Source organism: Cnephaeus nilssonii, assembly GCF_951640355.1.
Source record: "Cnephaeus nilssonii genome assembly, chromosome: 20".
NCBI lineage: Eukaryota > Metazoa > Chordata > Mammalia > Chiroptera > Vespertilionidae > Cnephaeus > Cnephaeus nilssonii.
In genome coordinates, this window is record NC_137091.1 from 5689015 (window position 1) to 5707728 (window position 18714).

At 60.4% G+C, this 18714-nt stretch overlaps 1 protein-coding gene across 2 annotated transcripts in view; it reads right to left on the bottom strand.

Moving 5' to 3' along the window:
- Positions 1-14467: 14467 nt before the first annotated feature.
- NKD1 (NKD inhibitor of WNT signaling pathway 1) overlaps positions 14468-18714 on the bottom strand; it is a 67798-nt gene continuing 63551 nt past the window's right edge. For both annotated transcript variants that reach the window (XM_079799346.1, XM_079799345.1), the window contains 2 exons: positions 17095-17222; positions 14468-16136 (listed from right to left, as the gene is read on the bottom strand). In XM_079799346.1, coding sequence (XP_079655472.1) covers positions 15544-16136; positions 17095-17222 — 721 coding nt within the window. In that variant the 3' untranslated portion in view covers positions 14468-15543. The remainder of the gene's footprint in view (positions 16137-17094; positions 17223-18714) is intronic.

Genomic DNA, 18714 nt, shown 5'->3' on the forward strand with positions numbered 1-18714 from the left:
GGGGACAGGACTCCGTGCCGCACACCTGGACTCGTTTTCGCCTTTCCACACCTGAGCCCCGTGCAGACTGTGGGTAAAGCAAGGGTTGGAAGAGGGAGAGGGGAGGGGGGTGGGGGGGGGGAGAATGGAGAAGTACCCCTTGCTAGTTAGAGTGCGAATTGGTACAACCACTTCGGAAACGCGCGTGGCCACCCTCTCCTGAAGCCGGACATGGAGGACTCTATGGGGACCCAGCACTCCCCCTCATAGGAACGTACCCCACAGGGAGACAGGGAGACGCTCACCCCAAAGCCCGAACTAGAATTTCAGAGCAGGACTACGTCCAACAACAACCCCCAACTGGGAACAACCCCAGCGCCCATGGACCAGGAGACGGATAAGCGCTGTGGCTGGGCGCCGGGGGAATAGTATGCAGCCCTGAAAAGGACCTGTGCTCCAGAAAGGGTGACTCTCACACGCTGGAGTGAGTGGAGGGGCAGCCGGTAGGACCCCCCTGAATGACGCTGGGGAAGAGGAGACACTGGGGTAGTGGTTGAGGATGCTTCGTTCCAGGGCAAGAAGAAAAAAGCAGAGCGGGTCCCTGTGAACTCCAGAGAGCGGCCATGACCGCCGGAGAGGGCGGGGCTGCGGTGGGAGGGGCATAGGAGGCCTCCGGAGTGGAGGGGATCTGTTCTCAGTCCCTGGTGAGGGTTGTGAGGGCGTCTGTTTTGTGATACTTTGTTAAGTGGCACACTTACATGTTATGCACTCCTCTGTGTGGTGCAAATAGTCGAAATATATTTTATTGATTTCAGAGAGAAAGAGAGAGGGAGAGAGAGAAACATCAATGATGAGAGGGAATCATGGATGGGCTGCCTCCTGCACGCCCCACACTGGGGATCGAGCCTGCAACCTGGGCCTGTGCCCTGACTGGGAATCGAACCCTGACCTCCTGGGTCATAGGTCGTCACTCACCCACTGAGCCACGGGCTGGGCCACTAGCTCACTCTTATTGGCAAATCCAACCTCCTGGCCTGCCCACTCCCCGCCCCTGCCCAGCCCCCTTAGTCCTCAGAACCGCCTAGAACCGTGGTCGGCAAACTGCGGCTCTTGGCCCCTTGAGTGTGGCTCTTCCACAAAATACCACGGCCTGGGCGAGTCTATTTTGAAGAAGTGGCGTTAGAAGAAGTTTAAGTTTAAAAAATTTGGCTCTCAAAAGAAATGTCAATCGTTGTACTGTTGATATCTGGCTCTGCTGACTGATGAGTTTGCCGAGCACTGGGCTAGAAGCGTGGCTGGCAGGCTGGGGTCGTGGGCGGTTGGCCTCTGGCTGTACAGGACCCGCGCCCCGAAGGGTTCATGCTCTGTGGAATCCGCGATGCTTTCAGAACATCTTCCCCACATTTTTATCCCCCCCCCCCCCCCCCGTGAATTATATCCGCAGCCGGTCCTGCTGCCGGCGGATGGAAGGCACTCAGCAAGGGGCTGCTGCTTGTTCGACAGCACCCTGTGCGGACCCCACCCGCGCTCCGGCAGAAGGGGAGATTGTGGGGTGGGAGGGGTGAGGCCGGGGCAGGAGGCAAGGCCACAGGACCTGCTGGCCATTCAGCTTCAACAGCCCCGATTCCTGAGACTCAAGGTCTGGGCTGCCAACGTCCCCCCAGGAGCCCCCTCCCCTCCCCAAAGCCCCTTGGGGACGCTCCCCAACCTCGGGCTCCTTGGCCCATTTAAAACCCAAGCTGCAGGCGGACCCGGAGCCTGGAAACCAGGTTTCTGCTTTGAACGCGGCTGCGGACGGCTTCCCGGCCTGGCGCTGGCCCGTCTTCACAGGCTGGGTTTTAAACTCGCTCTCCTCATGCTGTGATCAAAAGCCTTGCTTGTTCCCTGATGGGCGACAAGAGACGTCAGAGCGACTAATGAGAGTGTGGCTGCGCCCCCATCCCTGCTCCTGGAGCGGGGAGGACCCCAGGCATCCTGGGCGGGGGCCTTTAGGATCTGGGCGGGAGGGTGCGGAGATGAGGGTAGAGGCTGCAGGCAGGGGTGGAGGAGGGGGCTGGGCTGGCAGGCTGATCCTGTGGCGCCAGGAGCCACCATGCCTCCCAGCATGCACTTCCCCTTCTTCTGGGCAGAGCGCCCCAGTTTCGCTTTAGGGTGACCACCCTTCCTCCACCCTCCTCTGGTTCGGGGGGTGCTGACTCCAGCCCCAGGCATGGGCTGCGTGTGGGACTCAGACCTGGCAGAGTGGCGTCTGGGACTCTCCCGGCCCCAGCGATTGGCTGCAGGGTGGGCCTGAGCCCATCAGAACCACCGAGAAGCAATCCTGGGGCGCCAACTGTGGCGGCCAGGAGCCTGCCCGAGAGGGACTGAGGGAATAGACCCAAAATGGAGGCGAAAGGGACAGACGCTGAGTCGATGACCTGGAGCTCCTGGATCAAACTGTACCTGAAGGTGGCTGCAATAAACTCCCTTTTCTGGCTTAACATGCTGAGTTGAGGTTTTCCTCTCATCAGGACAAAACATGGCCGTGTGGTGATCGCTTATCATCATCAGAACGTGTGTTCACTGGCCGGTACGACTTCCTCCATTCCCACGTTTCCAGGACATGTCCAGCCCCTGCAGGCTCGTCACACACCAGCACTGGGGTCGTCTCTGTGAGGAGGCACAGTCTGGACAGGGGAGCTGAGGCTGGTCAAGCGGGATGCCGCATGGAGAGGTCTTGGGGTGGCCACACCCCCGGGTGGTCCCTGCGTGGGTAGCTCTCCACTCGAGAGACAGTCCAGAGGAAGGGGTCCGAGTCCTCACACCGGCGGCTCCTGAGGCCGATGTCCCCCTCCTTGAACTTGCAGCCCCATTTTACAGGCTCAGGGACTGAGGCAGCGGGGACGGGACAGCTGACACTCGCACTCTCCTCGCCCGCCTCACCCTGACACATGCTGAGCGCCCCCCCCCGCCCCCAACCCCCTGCCCCTGCAGCTGGGGGGAGGGGGCTGATGCTCAGACACCGACTGTCCTCCTGGCTTCAGGGGCAGACGAAGCTGGAGGGAGATGCTCAGGCTCCTGAATCCCTCTGCCCAGTCACTGCCCCACACAGCCCATTGGCCAGGACCAGCCGCCCCCTCACTGACACATGCAGCCCATTGGCCAGGACCAGCCGCCCCCTCACTGACACATGCAGCCCATTGGCCAGGACCAGCCCCATGGCCCGTCACGTTGGGGGGGCATGGAGAGTTGGTGACCAAAAGAAATCTCTGCTGTCCACCTGCTGGGCACCCCCAGCTGTTGTCCACTCGCCACCCGCCATGGGATCACCCTTCCCTCACTGAACACCTACCGAGGACGACTGAGATCCGGGCACCGCGAACAGGACAGACAGGGCCCCAGTCCTTAGGGGCGCATGGCGGCGGGGGCTGGAGGATGGAGCACCCCTCCGCGCAGGGCTCAGGCCTCATGCCTGCACCCCCCTGTTGCAGCAGCACATCCTTTCCGACTTGCCCGCTCAGTTCAGTCAGCTCTCCAGCCTCGAGTGAGCCTCGGTGTTCCCGTCTGTGCGATGGGGATAATAAGAGACTAACAAGTCACCCAGTAACAACGAGAAATGTGGGTCTCAGGCTGGTGCAGCCTCGCGGCCAGGGCAGCCAGCATCCCAACACGTCAGCCTGACTCCATCATCCCCTCTCTCCCTCTCCTTCCTGCCTGGGTGCTCCTCAGGGTTTTCCTCAATCTCTTCCGCCCTCTGTAAGAAGGAGCGGGTCTGAGCCCAGCCGGCGTGGCTCCCTGGTTGAGCGTCTGCCTATGAACCAGGAGGTCAGGGTTCGATTCCCGGTCAGGGCCCATGCCCGGGTGGCAGGCTCGATCCCCAGTGGGGGGGGCATGCAGGAGGCAGCCGGTCCATGATTCTCTCTCCTCATTGATGTTTCTCTCTCTCTCCCTCTCTCTTCCTCTCTGAAATCAATAAAAATTCATTTTTTAAAAATTGTAAAGAAGAAGGGGGTCTGAGAGCCCACCTCCCAGCCACAGCCAAGGTCAGCAGGCCTGGCCTCGATCCCCTGAAGACAACAGCCCCGCGGCATCCCAGCACCGCGGCTCAGGTCCTTCCAGAAGGCCATTCCCAGGGTGTGGCCAGGTCAGCTCCAAGCCCCTCCCCCCCCCTCCCCACGGCCGCGCTGCAGACGGAGCTGTGGTCGCAGTTTCCCGCAGGACCGCGAGGCCACCTCTGCCTCAGGGGAACCTGATGGCCAGGTGCTGATTGGAACCAGGAGGGGTTCAATCAGCGGAGCCACATGCTAGGTGCGGAGATGAAAGTGCCACCAACAAGCATCGTCTCCGGGGGGGGGGGGGGGTGTCGGGAGGGAAGCACACAGCGAGGACACCTTTCCTCCTCCCGGCAGCCCTGCCACGCTCCGCTCTGTCGTCCGGGCGCTGAGGACCCTCCGGCCCCGCACCAGGCAGGAGTGTCACTGTGTTTGACGGTGGCCCCGCGCCCACGCCCCGCACAACTTCTAAATATACAATGGATGCCTATGAATTATCGTTTCCAACCAGCCAAACGAGCCTTCATTTGCTTAATCGCCTCTTCTGTGTCATCGGGAAATTGTATTCTTCCCTAATCCCTGCATCCAAAGCCACCCACCCCGTGACAGGGGGCTGCCTGCTCCTGGGAAGGCCTGCCTGTCCCCTGGCCATGCCTCCCCCCACCCCGCCCATGAGACAGGAAGCCTCCTGGGGCCTCCAGAGCGTTCCACAGGGTGTCTGAGGGGCAAGGGCCGGGGGTGTGGTGGAGGCCAGGCTGGGCCCCCTGCCGTCCACAGAAGCAGGTCCGGCAGGGCCCGGTCCGATGGGACTGGGTCTGATCAGTGTGTGTGGGGGGGGGGGGCGGGGAGACTGGGTCAGCATCTTTGGGGTCCCTGCCAGCAGCCCTGGGGACTGCCCTCCAGTCCCACCACCCAGCGACGTCCCGTGTCCTTGGCCCCGGTGCCTGGATGAGGAAGGACCCCGAGACCCAGGGAGGGGAATGCTGTCCTCAAGGTGGCAGGGCGGAGGGCGAGGCCGGGACGCAGACTCGGAGTCGAACTTGTCCGGACTGGGCGTCGCCCTGAGAGCGCGCGTGCGGAGGCACTGTTGTCCTGCGGATGGTCACTCTCCTCGCACCCTGAGCACGAGGTGCACTCCTTCCTCATCGCCTTTGGGCTTGGCCGTGTGACCTCCTTCCACCAGAGGGAGGGGAGCGAGTGAGATGCCCCCCCGCCCCCGCAGCCCTGGGTGATCAGGAGGTGCTCAGGGAAGGGAGGGCGAGAGGAGGGGAGAATTGCATCAGCCCCCAGCCTTGCCATCCTCGTCTGTGAAATGGACGCCATAGAACACCGACCCATCAAGCTGCCCTGAGGACTGGATGGGCGGTGCTTTGCCTAAGGCCGTGGTCAGCAAACTGTGGCTCGAGAGCCACATGCGGCTCTTTGGCCCCTTGGGTGTGGCTCTTCCACAAAATACCACGGCCTGGGCGAGTCTATTTTGAAGAAGTGGCGTTAGAAGAAGTTTAAAGTTTACAAAATGTGGCTCTCAAAAGAAATGTCAATCGTTGTCCTGTTGATATTTGGCTCTGCTGACAGATGAGTTTGCCGACCACGGGCCTAAGGGAACATGGCGTCCAGGGAGCCTCTCAGAGGGCCCAGAGCAGGGAGAGGCGCTCTCTCCCCGGCTCGGGACTCCCGCCCACCTGCACTCTGTGAGCCCCTGGCAGCTCTCTCCCTTCCTCTCCCTCAAAAATCCATAGAAACACACCGTGGGGGCAGTTTCCACACCGGGAGGAGAGGGAGAGGGAGAGCGGGGGCAGCCAGCCGCCCGGCCCAGAGGGGGGCAGGGGGTGTGGGCGGGGGCTGTGCTCGCCATCCTGGAGCACGGCCACGGGGTCCAGAGAGGGAACCGCCCGCTGGGTGTAGGGACCATCGTCCATGGAAGGTGGTAACAATGACGATTGTCCTCTGTCCCAGAGCCCTCGGTCCTGAGCTCTCCACTGTCTCTAGAGTTTGTTTGGGGGGGGGGGGGGTTGAGCGAGCGGGTTGTTGGGAAGAACCGAGAGGGACTGTGGGGAGGACAGCGGGAGGCCACTGGCTTAGCCGAGCCAAAACTATTCCTAGAGAATACCTCCGACCTCTCTGAATCAGTTGAAGGCAAGGAAGAGGAAGAAGAGGAGGGAAGGGGAAGGGAGGGGGGGAAAAGAACCTGTAAGAATAAAGCCTGGCATTTGGGGTGCCCAGAAAACCTTACAAGCTCAAAATCTCGCATTTGGTTAGCTTGTGAATATTAAAACCAAACTGGAGGCTGAAGACACAAACTGGCTTAGACTCACCGCGTGGCGCAGAGGGGTATTGGGAGCAACCACAGGACGCAAGGTACAAACACACCCTCCCTCCCCTTCCCGTCTGAATCTTCCGCTGCAGACACGAAAATGGGGAAAAGACAGAGCTGGTTGACCCTCCATGCCGTTCATTCATTCATTCACCCCATCATTAATTCATTCAACCATTCATTCATTCATTAATTGAACATTCATTCATTCAATTGTTCATGATTCAATTATTCATTCATGCAATCATTCATTCATTCGTCACATCATTAATTCATTCAACCATTCATTCAGTCATTCAATCATTCATTCATTGAATCATTCATTCATTCAATTGTTCATCATTCAATCATTCATTCATTGAGTAATTCATTCATTCAGTCATGCACCAGCAGGCACATATCGAGTGTTGCCTGAGTCCCTGCCCTCCAGGGGCTCACAGGCTACTTGCTGGTGGGGGGAGTGGGGGCGGCAAGGAAAGCTCAGCGCTGGTGAGCAGGCAGCAGAGGCAGAACGCAGGGCACCTGACCCAGCTGTCTCACCGCCTAGCATGCCCCCGCCTACCAGGATCATGCCTGCAGGAGGTTTCCTGAGTCCCCAGGCCTCCTGGCTCCCCCCAGCCCCTAAGCCCCTAGGGCCTCACTCGGATGGACCGGGCCCCGGGCTGACAGGGCCTTGGTTGGCTCAGAAGTGTCCCTTGTGTCCATTCCTCTTGTCTTCCCCTTTAAGGGCGAGGGCTCCCAGAAGGAGGGGACCGTGTCCCCAGGGCTGACCCACAGCCTGGCCTGACCTTCGGGGCCCCGGTCCCAGCCCCCACTCCTGCCTCCTGGCCTCCTCCTCCCGGCCTGTCCGTTTCTTATTTCATAAAAATCGATGTCCGTGCGGCTGTGTCTGCACATAAAAGACGTGGCATCAATTAGCCTCCTTTGTCTCTCCCCTTCTCCCTGTTCCTGCCTCGTCTCTTTTGGAAACTCTTTGTTAGGGAAAATCTCGTATTTCAGCAATTTGCATTATCCACACACTCAGCTTTGAAGTTCTAAGTTATGGTAAGAAAAGGACCCACTTATCTGCCCATAAAAAATGTTCAAAGCTTATAAACTCCCTGAAACAGATGTACATTATCATTGGATTTGCCTTTCTCTGGGCTGGAGCAGCCTCCTGCTGCCCGGCCGCCGCCCCGCCCCCGCCCCTGAGCATCTTGTCTCCACGGAAGCCCGCTCCCCACCGGGCCGCCCGACTTCAAAGGCCCGGGCTGTCTGTGGGCAGCAGAGCTCCACGTGGGAACACAGGGCCTTTCAGTCCCCCGCGTTTAAGTCAATATCATGCCTGCCTCCTTCTCCTCTCCTGGCATTTCCGACTCGGGCAGCAAATCGAGGCCTCGTCCTCTCTGCCTTTGTCCCCTCGCTCCTTCCAACTTCACTTCCGCCCCTTACCCCACTCAAGAAGAACGTTATTCAGCAGCGGGGAAGGTATTCCTGCTCCCCGGGACCCCGAGCAGTTTTATGGGTGGGAATGTCATCAGCAACTTCTACCCAACAGGCACCACGGGGCGCCCGCTCGTCGGGCTGCTGACCCCTTCTCCACTAAGTGGCCAGAGGGTCACGTGCTGTCCCGCCCGCCCTGTTGACCCTCCACCTTCTTGATGTTGCCCCCAGAGTGATGTGCAAACTCGCCCCTGCGGCCCCCCAGGCTCTGCTCACCAGAGCCTTGCTGTCTGCACTCAGCCCGATGGCCCACCCACCGCCCACCTCAGGCCCTTTGCACCAGCTGCTTCCTCTCGCTTTTCACCTGGCTAGTTCCTCCTCATCCCCAGAAGTGATCACAGTTGGTAACAATGTAATGTTTGTGTGACAGCTCTCCCCCTCCTTCCCCCCCCCCCGCCCCCACTGGGCTGAAAGCTCTGTGAAGGCAGGGAGGGTGCCTGTTTCATTTAGTGCCGAGCAGGGCTCCTGACACATAGTAGTTGATCAGTAAATACCTGAAAGTACGGGGGGACAGAGGGGTCTGGAGATGAGCTTGGGACAGGTGTGGGCCAGGGGAAGGCCAGCGGGTCCGAGCAGGACCTCTCTGGGCAGCGGGTACCAGGTTTGGGTCACCCTGCTCTTCCCAGGCCTCGAGCAAACTCCATTTGGGAAGCTCCCTGTCTCCAGGGAGTGGTCAGACTCCAGGGACTCACTTTCGGGAACTAAAGGGCGAAGCATGGATTTGAATGAGATGCTCAAACCCTTAGGGAGGGAGGAGGGAGGGAGGGAGGGAAGGAGGGGGGAGTGAGGGAGGGAAGGAGGGAGGGAGGGAATGAGGGAGGGAGGAGGGAGGGAGGGAGGGGAGTGAGGGAGGGAGGGGGAAGAAGGAGGAGAGGGAGGGAGGAGGAGAGGGAGGGAGGGAAGGACAGGGGAGGGAGGAGGAGAAGGAGGGAGGGAAGGAGGGGGGAGGGGAGGGAGGGAGGGAGGGAAAAGGGGTCACATGAACCACTCTAGAATATTCTGGCCAGGAATTCCCGAGCCAAATCACAATCAGATGCTGCCTTTCCAGGACAGAGCCCGAGGAAATGGGGTCAGGTGACTCCGGTTAAGAGGGCCGGGGGCCCTCTCCATCTGGAAGGGGTCTGGCCAGGGCACTGGGCCACTCAGAGCCACCCGGAACCCGGCCTGCGCTGGGAGACCACGGGCGGGCGGGCCGAGTCCCAGGGCACGTCCCTTCTCCTCCAGGGCCCCGGGCGTCCCTGGCTTCCTGTCTGTCCCGATGCCGCCGTCTCCATGAGTCCCGTCCGCGGGGCTCTGCCGAAAGCAGTCCCGTGCCGGCCTGGCTCGGGGCCTCGCTGGGCAGGTGTTTATCCCTCAAGCACCTGTCTGTGCTGAGGCTGCGGCTGACCCAGCCGTCTTGATGGCCGCGATGACTTTGGGCGGAAACAGATGCTCACCAAACCATCAGAGGCCCCAACACATACACACAGGCACCCCTGACTGGTCACAGATTCCTCGGAACCCCCAACCAGTACTCAGGGCCCGTTCACGGTCCTTGGTCCTCAAGCGCCGAGCAGCGGGAGTTTTGAGCCACTCCTGGGGGCAGCTGAGGCCACGGCCTGCAAGAGGGGCCTGAGAGCTGGTCTGGGCTCAGCTCCGGGTGAGAGTGTCCATTCCTTCTCCGCCACCCCACCCGCCCCCGCCTCAGTTCTCCCGTCTCTCAGATGCGAGGAGTAACAGTTCACCGGCCTGCACCCTGCGCCCGGCGCCTGTTCCCGGCGTCCGAGGCGGAGGAAGAGAGCGCACAGTGAGGGCTCCTGCTCTGACGCCGACCCCGGGCCCCCGTGGGTTTCCTTTCCTCTTTGCACAGTAAGAGGCCGTCTTTCTCTTTGTTTTCTCTTCTCATTTAGCAAGATTAAAAGTTGGCCAGGCCGTGTTGCTTTGTCAAACTTTTATATGAAACATGACTGGTGCGTGGCTGTGTGTTACAGTCTATGCCAGTGGCTCCCAACGTGGGGTACACGCCCCACAGGGGGGCAGTTTGATGTTTAAGGGGGGCCATTGGAGAATGAGATATGAACAGTGATTTTTTTCATGTCTTATGGTTCCAGGGGCCTCCTATACAGTCTATCAATAGTCATGCATTTCAGGTCTCTAGTATGTGTTGTGAAACTTTGCTATTTGTTCCTGTCACTTCATATTATTATTATTTTAACAATTTCTTAGTGATTTCTTCCTCGGTACGTCAACTGTCCTTTCGTTCTTTTATTTCTTTCACGGATGCCATGTTCTTGGGAAGCTTGTTTAGACCAAGTTCGTGGCCTTTTAGGCTTCCTCCACGTGACTAGTTCACTTTGTGAATAATAAGAATTCTATGTCGGGTGGGGGGAGCATCAGGGTGTTAGAGATGCTTAGGTGGGACGTGGCCCAAAGAAGGGTGGGAACCCCGGGTCCATACGGATGTTCAGTCACATGTCGGGGTCTCGGCCTGGCTGCCCAGGAAGTCACCTTCGAACCTGAAACATCTTGATGCCTGGACCACGCCTCCGACCAGCAGGTTGGCGCCCTAGGCAGCGAGGATGAGGCCCAGGCACCGCCTGCCTGCCCAGCGCTTCCGAAGCACCCCGAGGACCTCCCCACCCTCCCCCGCCCCCTCCCCTACCCCCAGGCTGGGCTGTGCCCAAGTCCTGTTTGTGTCTCAGACCCAGGTAGGGACCCTCTCGTCTCCGCCAAGCTCGGGCACTGAATACACCGGGATTCTTCCACGTTGTGGGGAGGGCGTGGGGAGGCGAGGGCGTCCATGGCCCGCCAGTCGGCTGTGACGGGGAGCCTCGGCCAGCCTCTGCCGTGTCCCCGGGGTCCCTTCTGCTGCTAGGGGGTGGGTCTCACCCCCGCCCCATCTCACGCTGAAGGCAAACGCGGGTGTAGAAAGGCGTTTGCCGGGCAATACGTGAACCAGGATTCGAGGGCGTGGGCCCTGAGAAGAGGGTCAGGTGCAGCCGTCTGCTGGTTTGGGAGAAGGTGGCGAGACCCCAACAGCCAGATCAGAGCCCCAAACGCGGCATGACTGTGGGAAGGGACGACACCGTAGTGACGGGGGCGGGGCCCCGGGCACCACACTGAGGAGGCGGTGAGCCTGTGGCCCCACGTTCGTCCGTACAGACTGTCACACAGCCACGCACGTCGGGGGGAGGGGTGACGCGGACTGAGCCCATGAGCCTCGGGGACAAAGAGGAGCGGGAGGACGGTGCTGGGCTGACCGGGGCCAGGCTCTCCCGGGGCCTGCGGTCCCCAGACAGCTGCTGGGTGGACGCAGCCGTTCCTTTGATGCGGGGGAGGGGTCCCCGCCCCTGAGGAACATCTCGGGGTCCCTTTCATTCCTGAGCACTAGCAGGTCCCTCAGGAGCGGGTTATGCGTGCCGGCGCCTGGCAGAAATGGCCCTTGGGGTGCAGGCAGCCTCCCTCAGCCTGTAAACATCTGACACCTAAACACGGAGAAGGGGGGGGCTAAAGAAACTGCTCCCTGCTGTTCCCTTTGCCAAAACGTGTAATTGGCATGGCTGGGGGCGAGTGCACCCCCAGGCCCCCAGGAGATGGGAGGGGGCCATGGCAGCCGCAAGCCTCACCTGAACACCCCAGGCCACCTCGGTGCCCGTGGAGGTCAGCGGAAACGGGGCATCCGGGCACCAGCGAGTGCTTGTGGGTAAGGCAGGAGTCCAGTCTCCCCGACAACGGCTCAGGGCCCCGAGCTGGTGCTCAGAGCTGGGGGCCAGGCCCAGGCTCTAGAATGGGGGGGGGGGGTGTCGGGGGTCGATTTGCATACAAGACAAAGCCCCCGACCCCAGCCTGCAGGAAAATGTGCTCAGAGCCTCCCCAAGGAGCACTGTTGACTCCTGTCGTCCCCCCTCCATTCCTCTCTCTCCTCTTCCTTCCACTTCTAATCCCGAGGTGCAGCTTCTTCGAGGGGTCATCAACGACAGCATCCGAATGGAAGTCACGTGCTCTTGAACTCTGTGGTCGGGGCTCCTGCTGGTGGGCACGAAGGCAAGCCACGCCCGGGGCCTGCCGGCCAGGGTGAGCCCCACATGCCTGCAGGGAGGGGTGGGGCCGCCGCCCGGAGCCGAGCAGCTGTTGGAGAGAAGAGGCCCGAGCGGCCGGGCCCACGGAGCCGGGTCGCCCACGCCATGAGGCCACAGAGACCAGCCGAGCACGCACACCACGCTCCCGCTCGGGTGAAAATAAAGGCGTGGGCCCGGCAGGGGGATGAGGCCGTGACTGCCATGTTTTCTTCCTTAAAAATAGATCTGAAGTAAACATTGCAAAAGGCCTCCTTTTGTAAAGCCTGGGGGAGGTCAGAGTCGCTGTGACACAATGTTTTCTGTTACAAAATTGTGTTAGAAATACTTTTAAAAAGAACAAAAGTGGGGGTAAGGGAGAGAAGAATAAGCAGAGAGTATTTAGTGGAAATATTCTGTGTGATACTATAACGATGGATACATGTCACTACCCATGGGATTTACAACAAACGCCGCCAGTGAGCCCCGAGGCAAACTGTGGATTTGGGTGATTATGTGTCGATGTAGGTTCATTCTTGGTAAAAAAAAAAAATGTGCCACTCTGGCCCTAGCCAGTTTGGCTCAGTGGGTAGAGCATCGGCCTGTGGACTGAAGGGTTCGATTCTGGTCAAGGGCGCATGCCCGGGTTGCAGGCTCAATCCCCAGGGGGGGGGGCATGCGGGAGGCAGCCAATCGTTGATGTTTCTATCTCTCTCCTTCTCCCTTCTTCTCTGAGATCAATAAGAATATATATTTTTAAAATGTCCCTCCCCGGTGAGAGATGGTGACAGTGGGGGAAACTGCGTGAGTGGGGGGAGGGGGGAGATCAGGACTCTGTCCCTTCCTCTCAATTTTGTTACAAACCTAACACAGCTCTGAAAAACACAAAAACAACGTCTTGTTAAGAAGTTAATAAACTTTACATGGGAGCTATCGTATGTAAATGCGTTTATTCTTGTCCATAGCGGCAGCGAACACTTGTGCGTGCTCCCGAGGGTCAGCCAGTTTTCGCTCAGTGAATCCTCACAACTCTGTGGGGAAGTCTGATCCCCTTTCCCGAAAGGGAAACTGAGGCTTGAGAGGCACAGAGTCCCACGTGGAGCACTAAGAGAAGATTTGAATCCAGGCGGGCTGGCCCAGGGGCCTGTGCTGCCAGCCACCAGGCCACACGCAGCGGCCCTGGAACGTGCCCGCAAGCCCTTTTCACGCACACCTTTTGGGCCCGTTCAGTCTTTTATCTGCGCACACCACCATTTCTCAGAGTGATTTTTAAAATACATCCCAGTGACTCCTGACAGCCGTGGGGCTGGGGAGGGCAGCGTGGGACCTCCTCTGAGAGGCCGAGGAGCCGCTCCACAGCCACCAGGCCACAGGAGGCTCCCTGCGCGGACCCTGTTCCTGGTTCATTGCCATGGTTGCATTTCTGGGCCTGGGGCACCAGGAGCTCCTGTCTGCTCAGCATCCTTCCTCTCCTTCCTGGCGCAGACCCCGCCCCTTGCCACAGGTTGGCCATGTGACCCCAGTGGGCTACGGTGATTGGTCCAGGGATGGGTACCAGCTCTGAGCCCAGCCAATCAGAATATTCTCCTTGGCTTCACCTAGTCCCTAGTATAAGATCCTTTCCCACTTGGTTGTGAGGCCCAGAGAGCTGGCAGCCCCCACACGGTGACAAAACATGCCGGTGGGGGGGTCTCTCTCCTCCCTCCTCCCTCCCTGCCTTCCCTGCTTTGGTTACATTCCCATTAGTTTGTGTTGGATACCGACGGTCAGAAGCCCAGATGCTGTGGTTAAGGGACCTCAGGGAAGACTAGAACCCCAGCTCTGCTGTGTGATCTCAGGTGAGTTACTCAACCTCTCTGAGCTCCAGCTCCCCGAGCTTCCACTGGCTGCCTCCGAGGGTTGTCCTGAGGATAAACTGTATTAATCCATTCCCAGGCACAGGGGTCACTAACCCAGTAATTTGGTGACAACAACTAAGCCCAGTATTTTCAAAAAGAACTCCTTACCGACCACATTGAACCCAAACCAGAGGCTGGAAAAGGGGTGGCAGCTGGGCAACCAAGCATCAGACGGGCGGGCAGCTGGGCTCACTCTCCACTCTCTTCTCCGCCCTGGAAGGACCCCTGCCCGCCTGCAGGGGAACCCCCATCAGCAGCTCCCCCGCCCTCCAGCTCCCCATGGCTTCAGCACAACAGGACGCAGGGCGGGCAGGAGAGGGAGGCCAGGGTGGCGGGTCCCTACAGGGTCCCCACAGGCTGGCGGCGGCGCTCACGGCTCGTTCAGGGGCCACCCTTCTCCACCCGCTGCAGGGCTGGGAGTGACCCCCAGTGCTGGCCTGGATCCTGCACTCTTGCCAGCTTTGCCCGCACTGGGTGGCTCTCTCCTTTATTACACTCTCGTCAACGAGCGCCATGTGTGTCCCGATGGCTTGAGAGCAGTCCTTTTCCGGCCCCTCCAGGCCCCCATCAGACAAAAGCCGGCCCTGCGGAGCATGCTCCCGGGGCCAGCTCTGGCCACTGCCCCGCCTGGCTGCTCCTGCACCCCAGCAGGCTTGTCCAAACCTGTCAGACCCCAAACCACAGAAGGGACCCCTGAGGACAGACGAGCGGCTGTTCGCATCCGATGGGGCCCCAGCAGGAGGCACGCAGGGCCACGTCTGGGCTCGGAGGGGTCTGGAGAAGTGAAGCAGGAACTCGGGCACACGGGGGAGGTACCTGAGAGTGTATATTTATAGAAAGATACATCGAAATGGACAGGCGGCGTCTAGCTATAGATACAGAGAGCCGGCAGGGAACCGCGTCGGGCCGCCTGGATGTTTGCCGAGGGTAGACCTCAAGGTTCCCGCATCTTCCCTCAACCGGCGACACCCCGCTGCCCGGCCGGGGGAAGCCACGGTGGCTGAGGTGGCCGGTTCCCTCTCGGAGGTTTCCAGAGCGAGAAGTCTGGTTTCAGGGCAGTCTTTAACTGTGAGCGTATCTTTCTAAAGAAGCGAGGAGGAGGAGGAGGAGGAGGAGGAGGAGGAGGAGGAGGAGGAGGAGGAGGAGGAGGAGGGAGCGGAGACGCGTCTCTTCGGGTTGTGCCCGGCGAAGACGACGGCCGCGTTCCCCGCGGGCGAGGCGTGATCCCACGGGAACGATCCCACAGAAAGGACAGCGAAGGCCTCTGGGTCGGGACACACACAACAGCCGGGAAGGCGGCGCGGAGGCCGCTGTCCGCCGAGATCCTTGGAGCGCGTGACCGTCAGGCAAGGGCAGAAGAAAATCGGAATAAACTAGGAGGTAGCAGCTGTGTATCTTCTCGGAGACTTCGAGGGCCTCTGGGAGCCGGGCCCAGAAACGGTGCTCTCTCTCCTGGGAGCGATGGGGGCGCCGCAGGGCTCTGGCCCAGGGGCTCCGGGGGAGGGGGGCAGGGGGCTGGGAAGGGCGTGGGCCTGCGAGAAACCACAGCTGGGAACCCGAGGGAGCCTCCGGCGTCTTCAGGCCGCTTCCCAGCCCGCAGTCCCTTCGTGGGTGAGCGACGCAGTCCCCACGGCATATAAATAAGGGTTAGTTCTGTGTGTCCATATGTCGTCTACACGGAGGCTAGCTGAATATTAGTGGAGTAACAATAATTATTAATAACAATAGTCGTCATAATAACAATAATTAATAGAATAAGAATGCCTGGGGGCGAGGGGGGGTCCTTCACGTGGTGGCGGCCGGGCCTATGTCTGGTAGAAGTGGTGGTAATGGTGGTGGTGCTCGTGGTGGTGGTGGTGCTCGTGTCTCTGGACCGCCTGGCCGGCCTGGCCGTCATGCGCCACCGCGGCCGGCGCGGGCAGCTCCCGCACGTGGTCCCGGCCCAGGACCGAGCCGCCGGCCAGCGGGGCCTGCAGAGCCCGGCACCCCTGCTGGCCCTCCTTGGCCCGGTGCCTGTGCTTCCTGTGCCCGAGGGGTGCAAGGGTGGGGAGGAGGCCCGGGCTGGCGGCCAGGTGGGCGGACGGGGACACCGCGGGGACAGCGGGTCCCGGAGGGGGTTTGCTTCTTGCCCCCCTGGCCACGTGGCCCACGCCCACGTTCTTGCCCTGGGCCTTGGGGGACCTTACAAAGTGCTTGCTCCCGTCCTGGGCGCCCCGGAGCCGCTGCTGGACCTCCGGGACCTTGGCGAACGGGGTGTCCAGGCCGTGGGAGGAGCCCGGGTCTGCGCCTTGGGGCTTCCGGTGGGGGCCGTGGATGGCTTCTGGCTCGTGGGAGCGAGACCGCGTGGGGTTGGAGGTGCGGGGGGGCAGTTCTGACTTCTGGGCCACGGACGGGGAGCCTAGGAGCCAATGCAACAGATACCTCATGAGCACCTACTGCGCGCGGCGCTGCACTGTGCCCCACAAGTTACCTCCACCCTGGTTCGCCGAGTCTGAGGAAGGCCGGCTGTTCTTTATCAGAGTCCCCGCGTCCCCGCCTCCTCCTGGCCTCGGGGACGGCGCTCTGCAGTGGCACCCTGCCATCTGCCTGGTGGGAAGAACTGTGTCTGTGTGGGGTCGTTAAACAGAATCCCCCTCCCTAGAGAGAGCTGCGAAAGAGAGGGAGGCGGAGAGCGTGCCCAAGTGGGGTCGTGGGCATGAAGGAGACCTGCAGGCATGTTCCTCAACTTCCAAGGTAACCCCAGAAAACCAGCATGGAGGGGGCAGGGAGGGGCGGGGTGAAGTTCCTGAGCTCCGTTCTCATTGGTCTCAGTGAGAGCTGGGACAGCAGAGCTGATACAGACAAAGCTTAGGGAAGTGGGGTCCTCCCTGGGCGGAGAGGGCGCAGGGCAGGAGGGCAGGGTGGGTGTGGGACGACTGGTCTTCCTTGTGCTATAAGCTCTCAGATACTCCCTGATTTGGTTCACTTCGTGCATGTGTCATTACTTTTTTTAATATATTTTTATTGATTTTTAGAGCGAGAGGAAGGGAGAGGGAGAGAGAGATAGAAACATCAATGAGAGAGAAGCATGGATGGGCTGCCTCCTGCACAATTGGGGATCGAACCCACAACCTAGGCATGTGCCCTGACCGGGAACCGAACCAGCGACCTCTTGGTTCATGAGTCAATGCTCAGCCACCGAGCCACACCAGCCGGGCATTACTTTACTTCTTTTAACGTTTTTAATGTCATTGCCTCCAATAACATCTTAAACCTGTCCCATCCAAGCTCTGCCTTCCCCCAGCCCAGGGGGGACGGTGACCACTACCCGCCTGACGCACCCTCGGCCTGGCCACGCCCCCCCTCAGCCGCCTTACCAGGCCCGAACTGGGACGTGTAGTTCTCTATCCCAGCGAGGTCTAAGTAGTGGTTTCTCCTCTCAATGTTCTCATCCACGCAAGGGTGGTAGCAGCCGGGCTGCTCCAGGCGGCTGTCCCCCTGGAACCTGTCACAGGAAGGCAAGTGAGCGGCGGGTGCTGGCCCGGGGCGCTGGGGAGGGCGGCAGGGCACAGCCTCCTGGGAAGCCACAGGACCAATCCTCCTGGACCCTTTGCTGACCTCCCTCTGGGTCCTGGGGACGGTGTGAGGGAGGAAGAGGTCCATGGAGACAGATCCCTGCCTGGCCTCCCTGGAGGAACAGGCCCAAAGCAGGGGTCAGGGGTTACTGGTCGACACTTAAGGATGCCCCAAAGCCAGGCTTCAAGCCACGTGTGCCTGCGCAGACCCCAGATAGGTGGCCCAGCTCCCGCCTGGCTCCCCGGGGGGTGTGGGCAGCAGAAGACCCCCAGCCGGTGGACTCGAGGCTGGCACCTGCCCCAGAGCCCAGGGCCCGGAGGGGGCCTTCCCTGTGTGTGCATGGAAGGGCGGGGCGAGAGGCGCTGCGGAGGCCACCTTCCTCCCCCAGGGGGGTCCCCTCCCCTTGCAGGGCCTCCGTGATCTGCACGTACCCCCTCCCTGCCCCCCTCCCCCCAGCAGAGCCCCCCACCTGCAGCCAGCCCTGGGACCTGTGATCGTCAGCCCCTGCCCACATCACACTGAGCCCCCTGCGTCCCCCTTCTCTCTGTTCCCTGTGCTGCTGCGTCTCAGAGTCCAGAACTTTCCTTCTACCTTCACTTAGGAATCAACGTGCCTCCCGCCTCCGACGGCCCTGCCGCTTTACTGCACCGTGTGCCCCCTGCTTTCTAAGCAGCCCCCTTTTCCTCCCACCTCTTCCTTCCCTCTGGGAGGCACCGAACCAGGAGAAAGGGACCGGCCGCCGCAATGGAGGCCCTCATGCAGCCCCGAAGCCCCAGTGCCTGCAAGCGTTTTCCCTACCCCACGGGCAGCCCCGCCTGCCCTAATCGAGGAGAGGGCAGCGACGGTCTTTATGCCACTCGGTGTGGGTACTCGTACATCTGCCCGCAGAATCACCCACGTGCAGAACCCCGAGGTGCCGCCCAGACCCCAAAAATAACACGTAAGGAATACACTTGAGCACCTTTGCAAACCAGCAAACGCCAAATGCCAACCCTCTCTGGCCTAAAGCTTTTGGATAAAGCAATGTAGACCTATACTCAGTTATTTTTTTATTTTTATTTTTTTAATTTTTATTGGTTTCAGAGAGGAAGGGAGAGGGAGAGAGAGAAACATCAATGATGAGAGAGAAAATCATGGATCTGCTGCCTCCTGCATGCCCCACACTGGGGATGGAGCCCACCACCCGGGCACGTGCCCTGATGGGGAATCAACCAGTGACCTCCTGGTTCCTAGGTGGATGCTCAACCCCTGAGCCACGCCGGCCGGGCAAGACTCGGTTATTTTTAAAAATCAAACTTTGTGAGCCTGTCGTCTGAAATCGCTGCCCCTGAAGAGAGCGCAGACGGAAACCCCCTGCTCGGGACCTCTCAGACGCAGGTACACAGCTGGCGCTTAACCGTGCTCAGGTGCCCTGGGCTGCC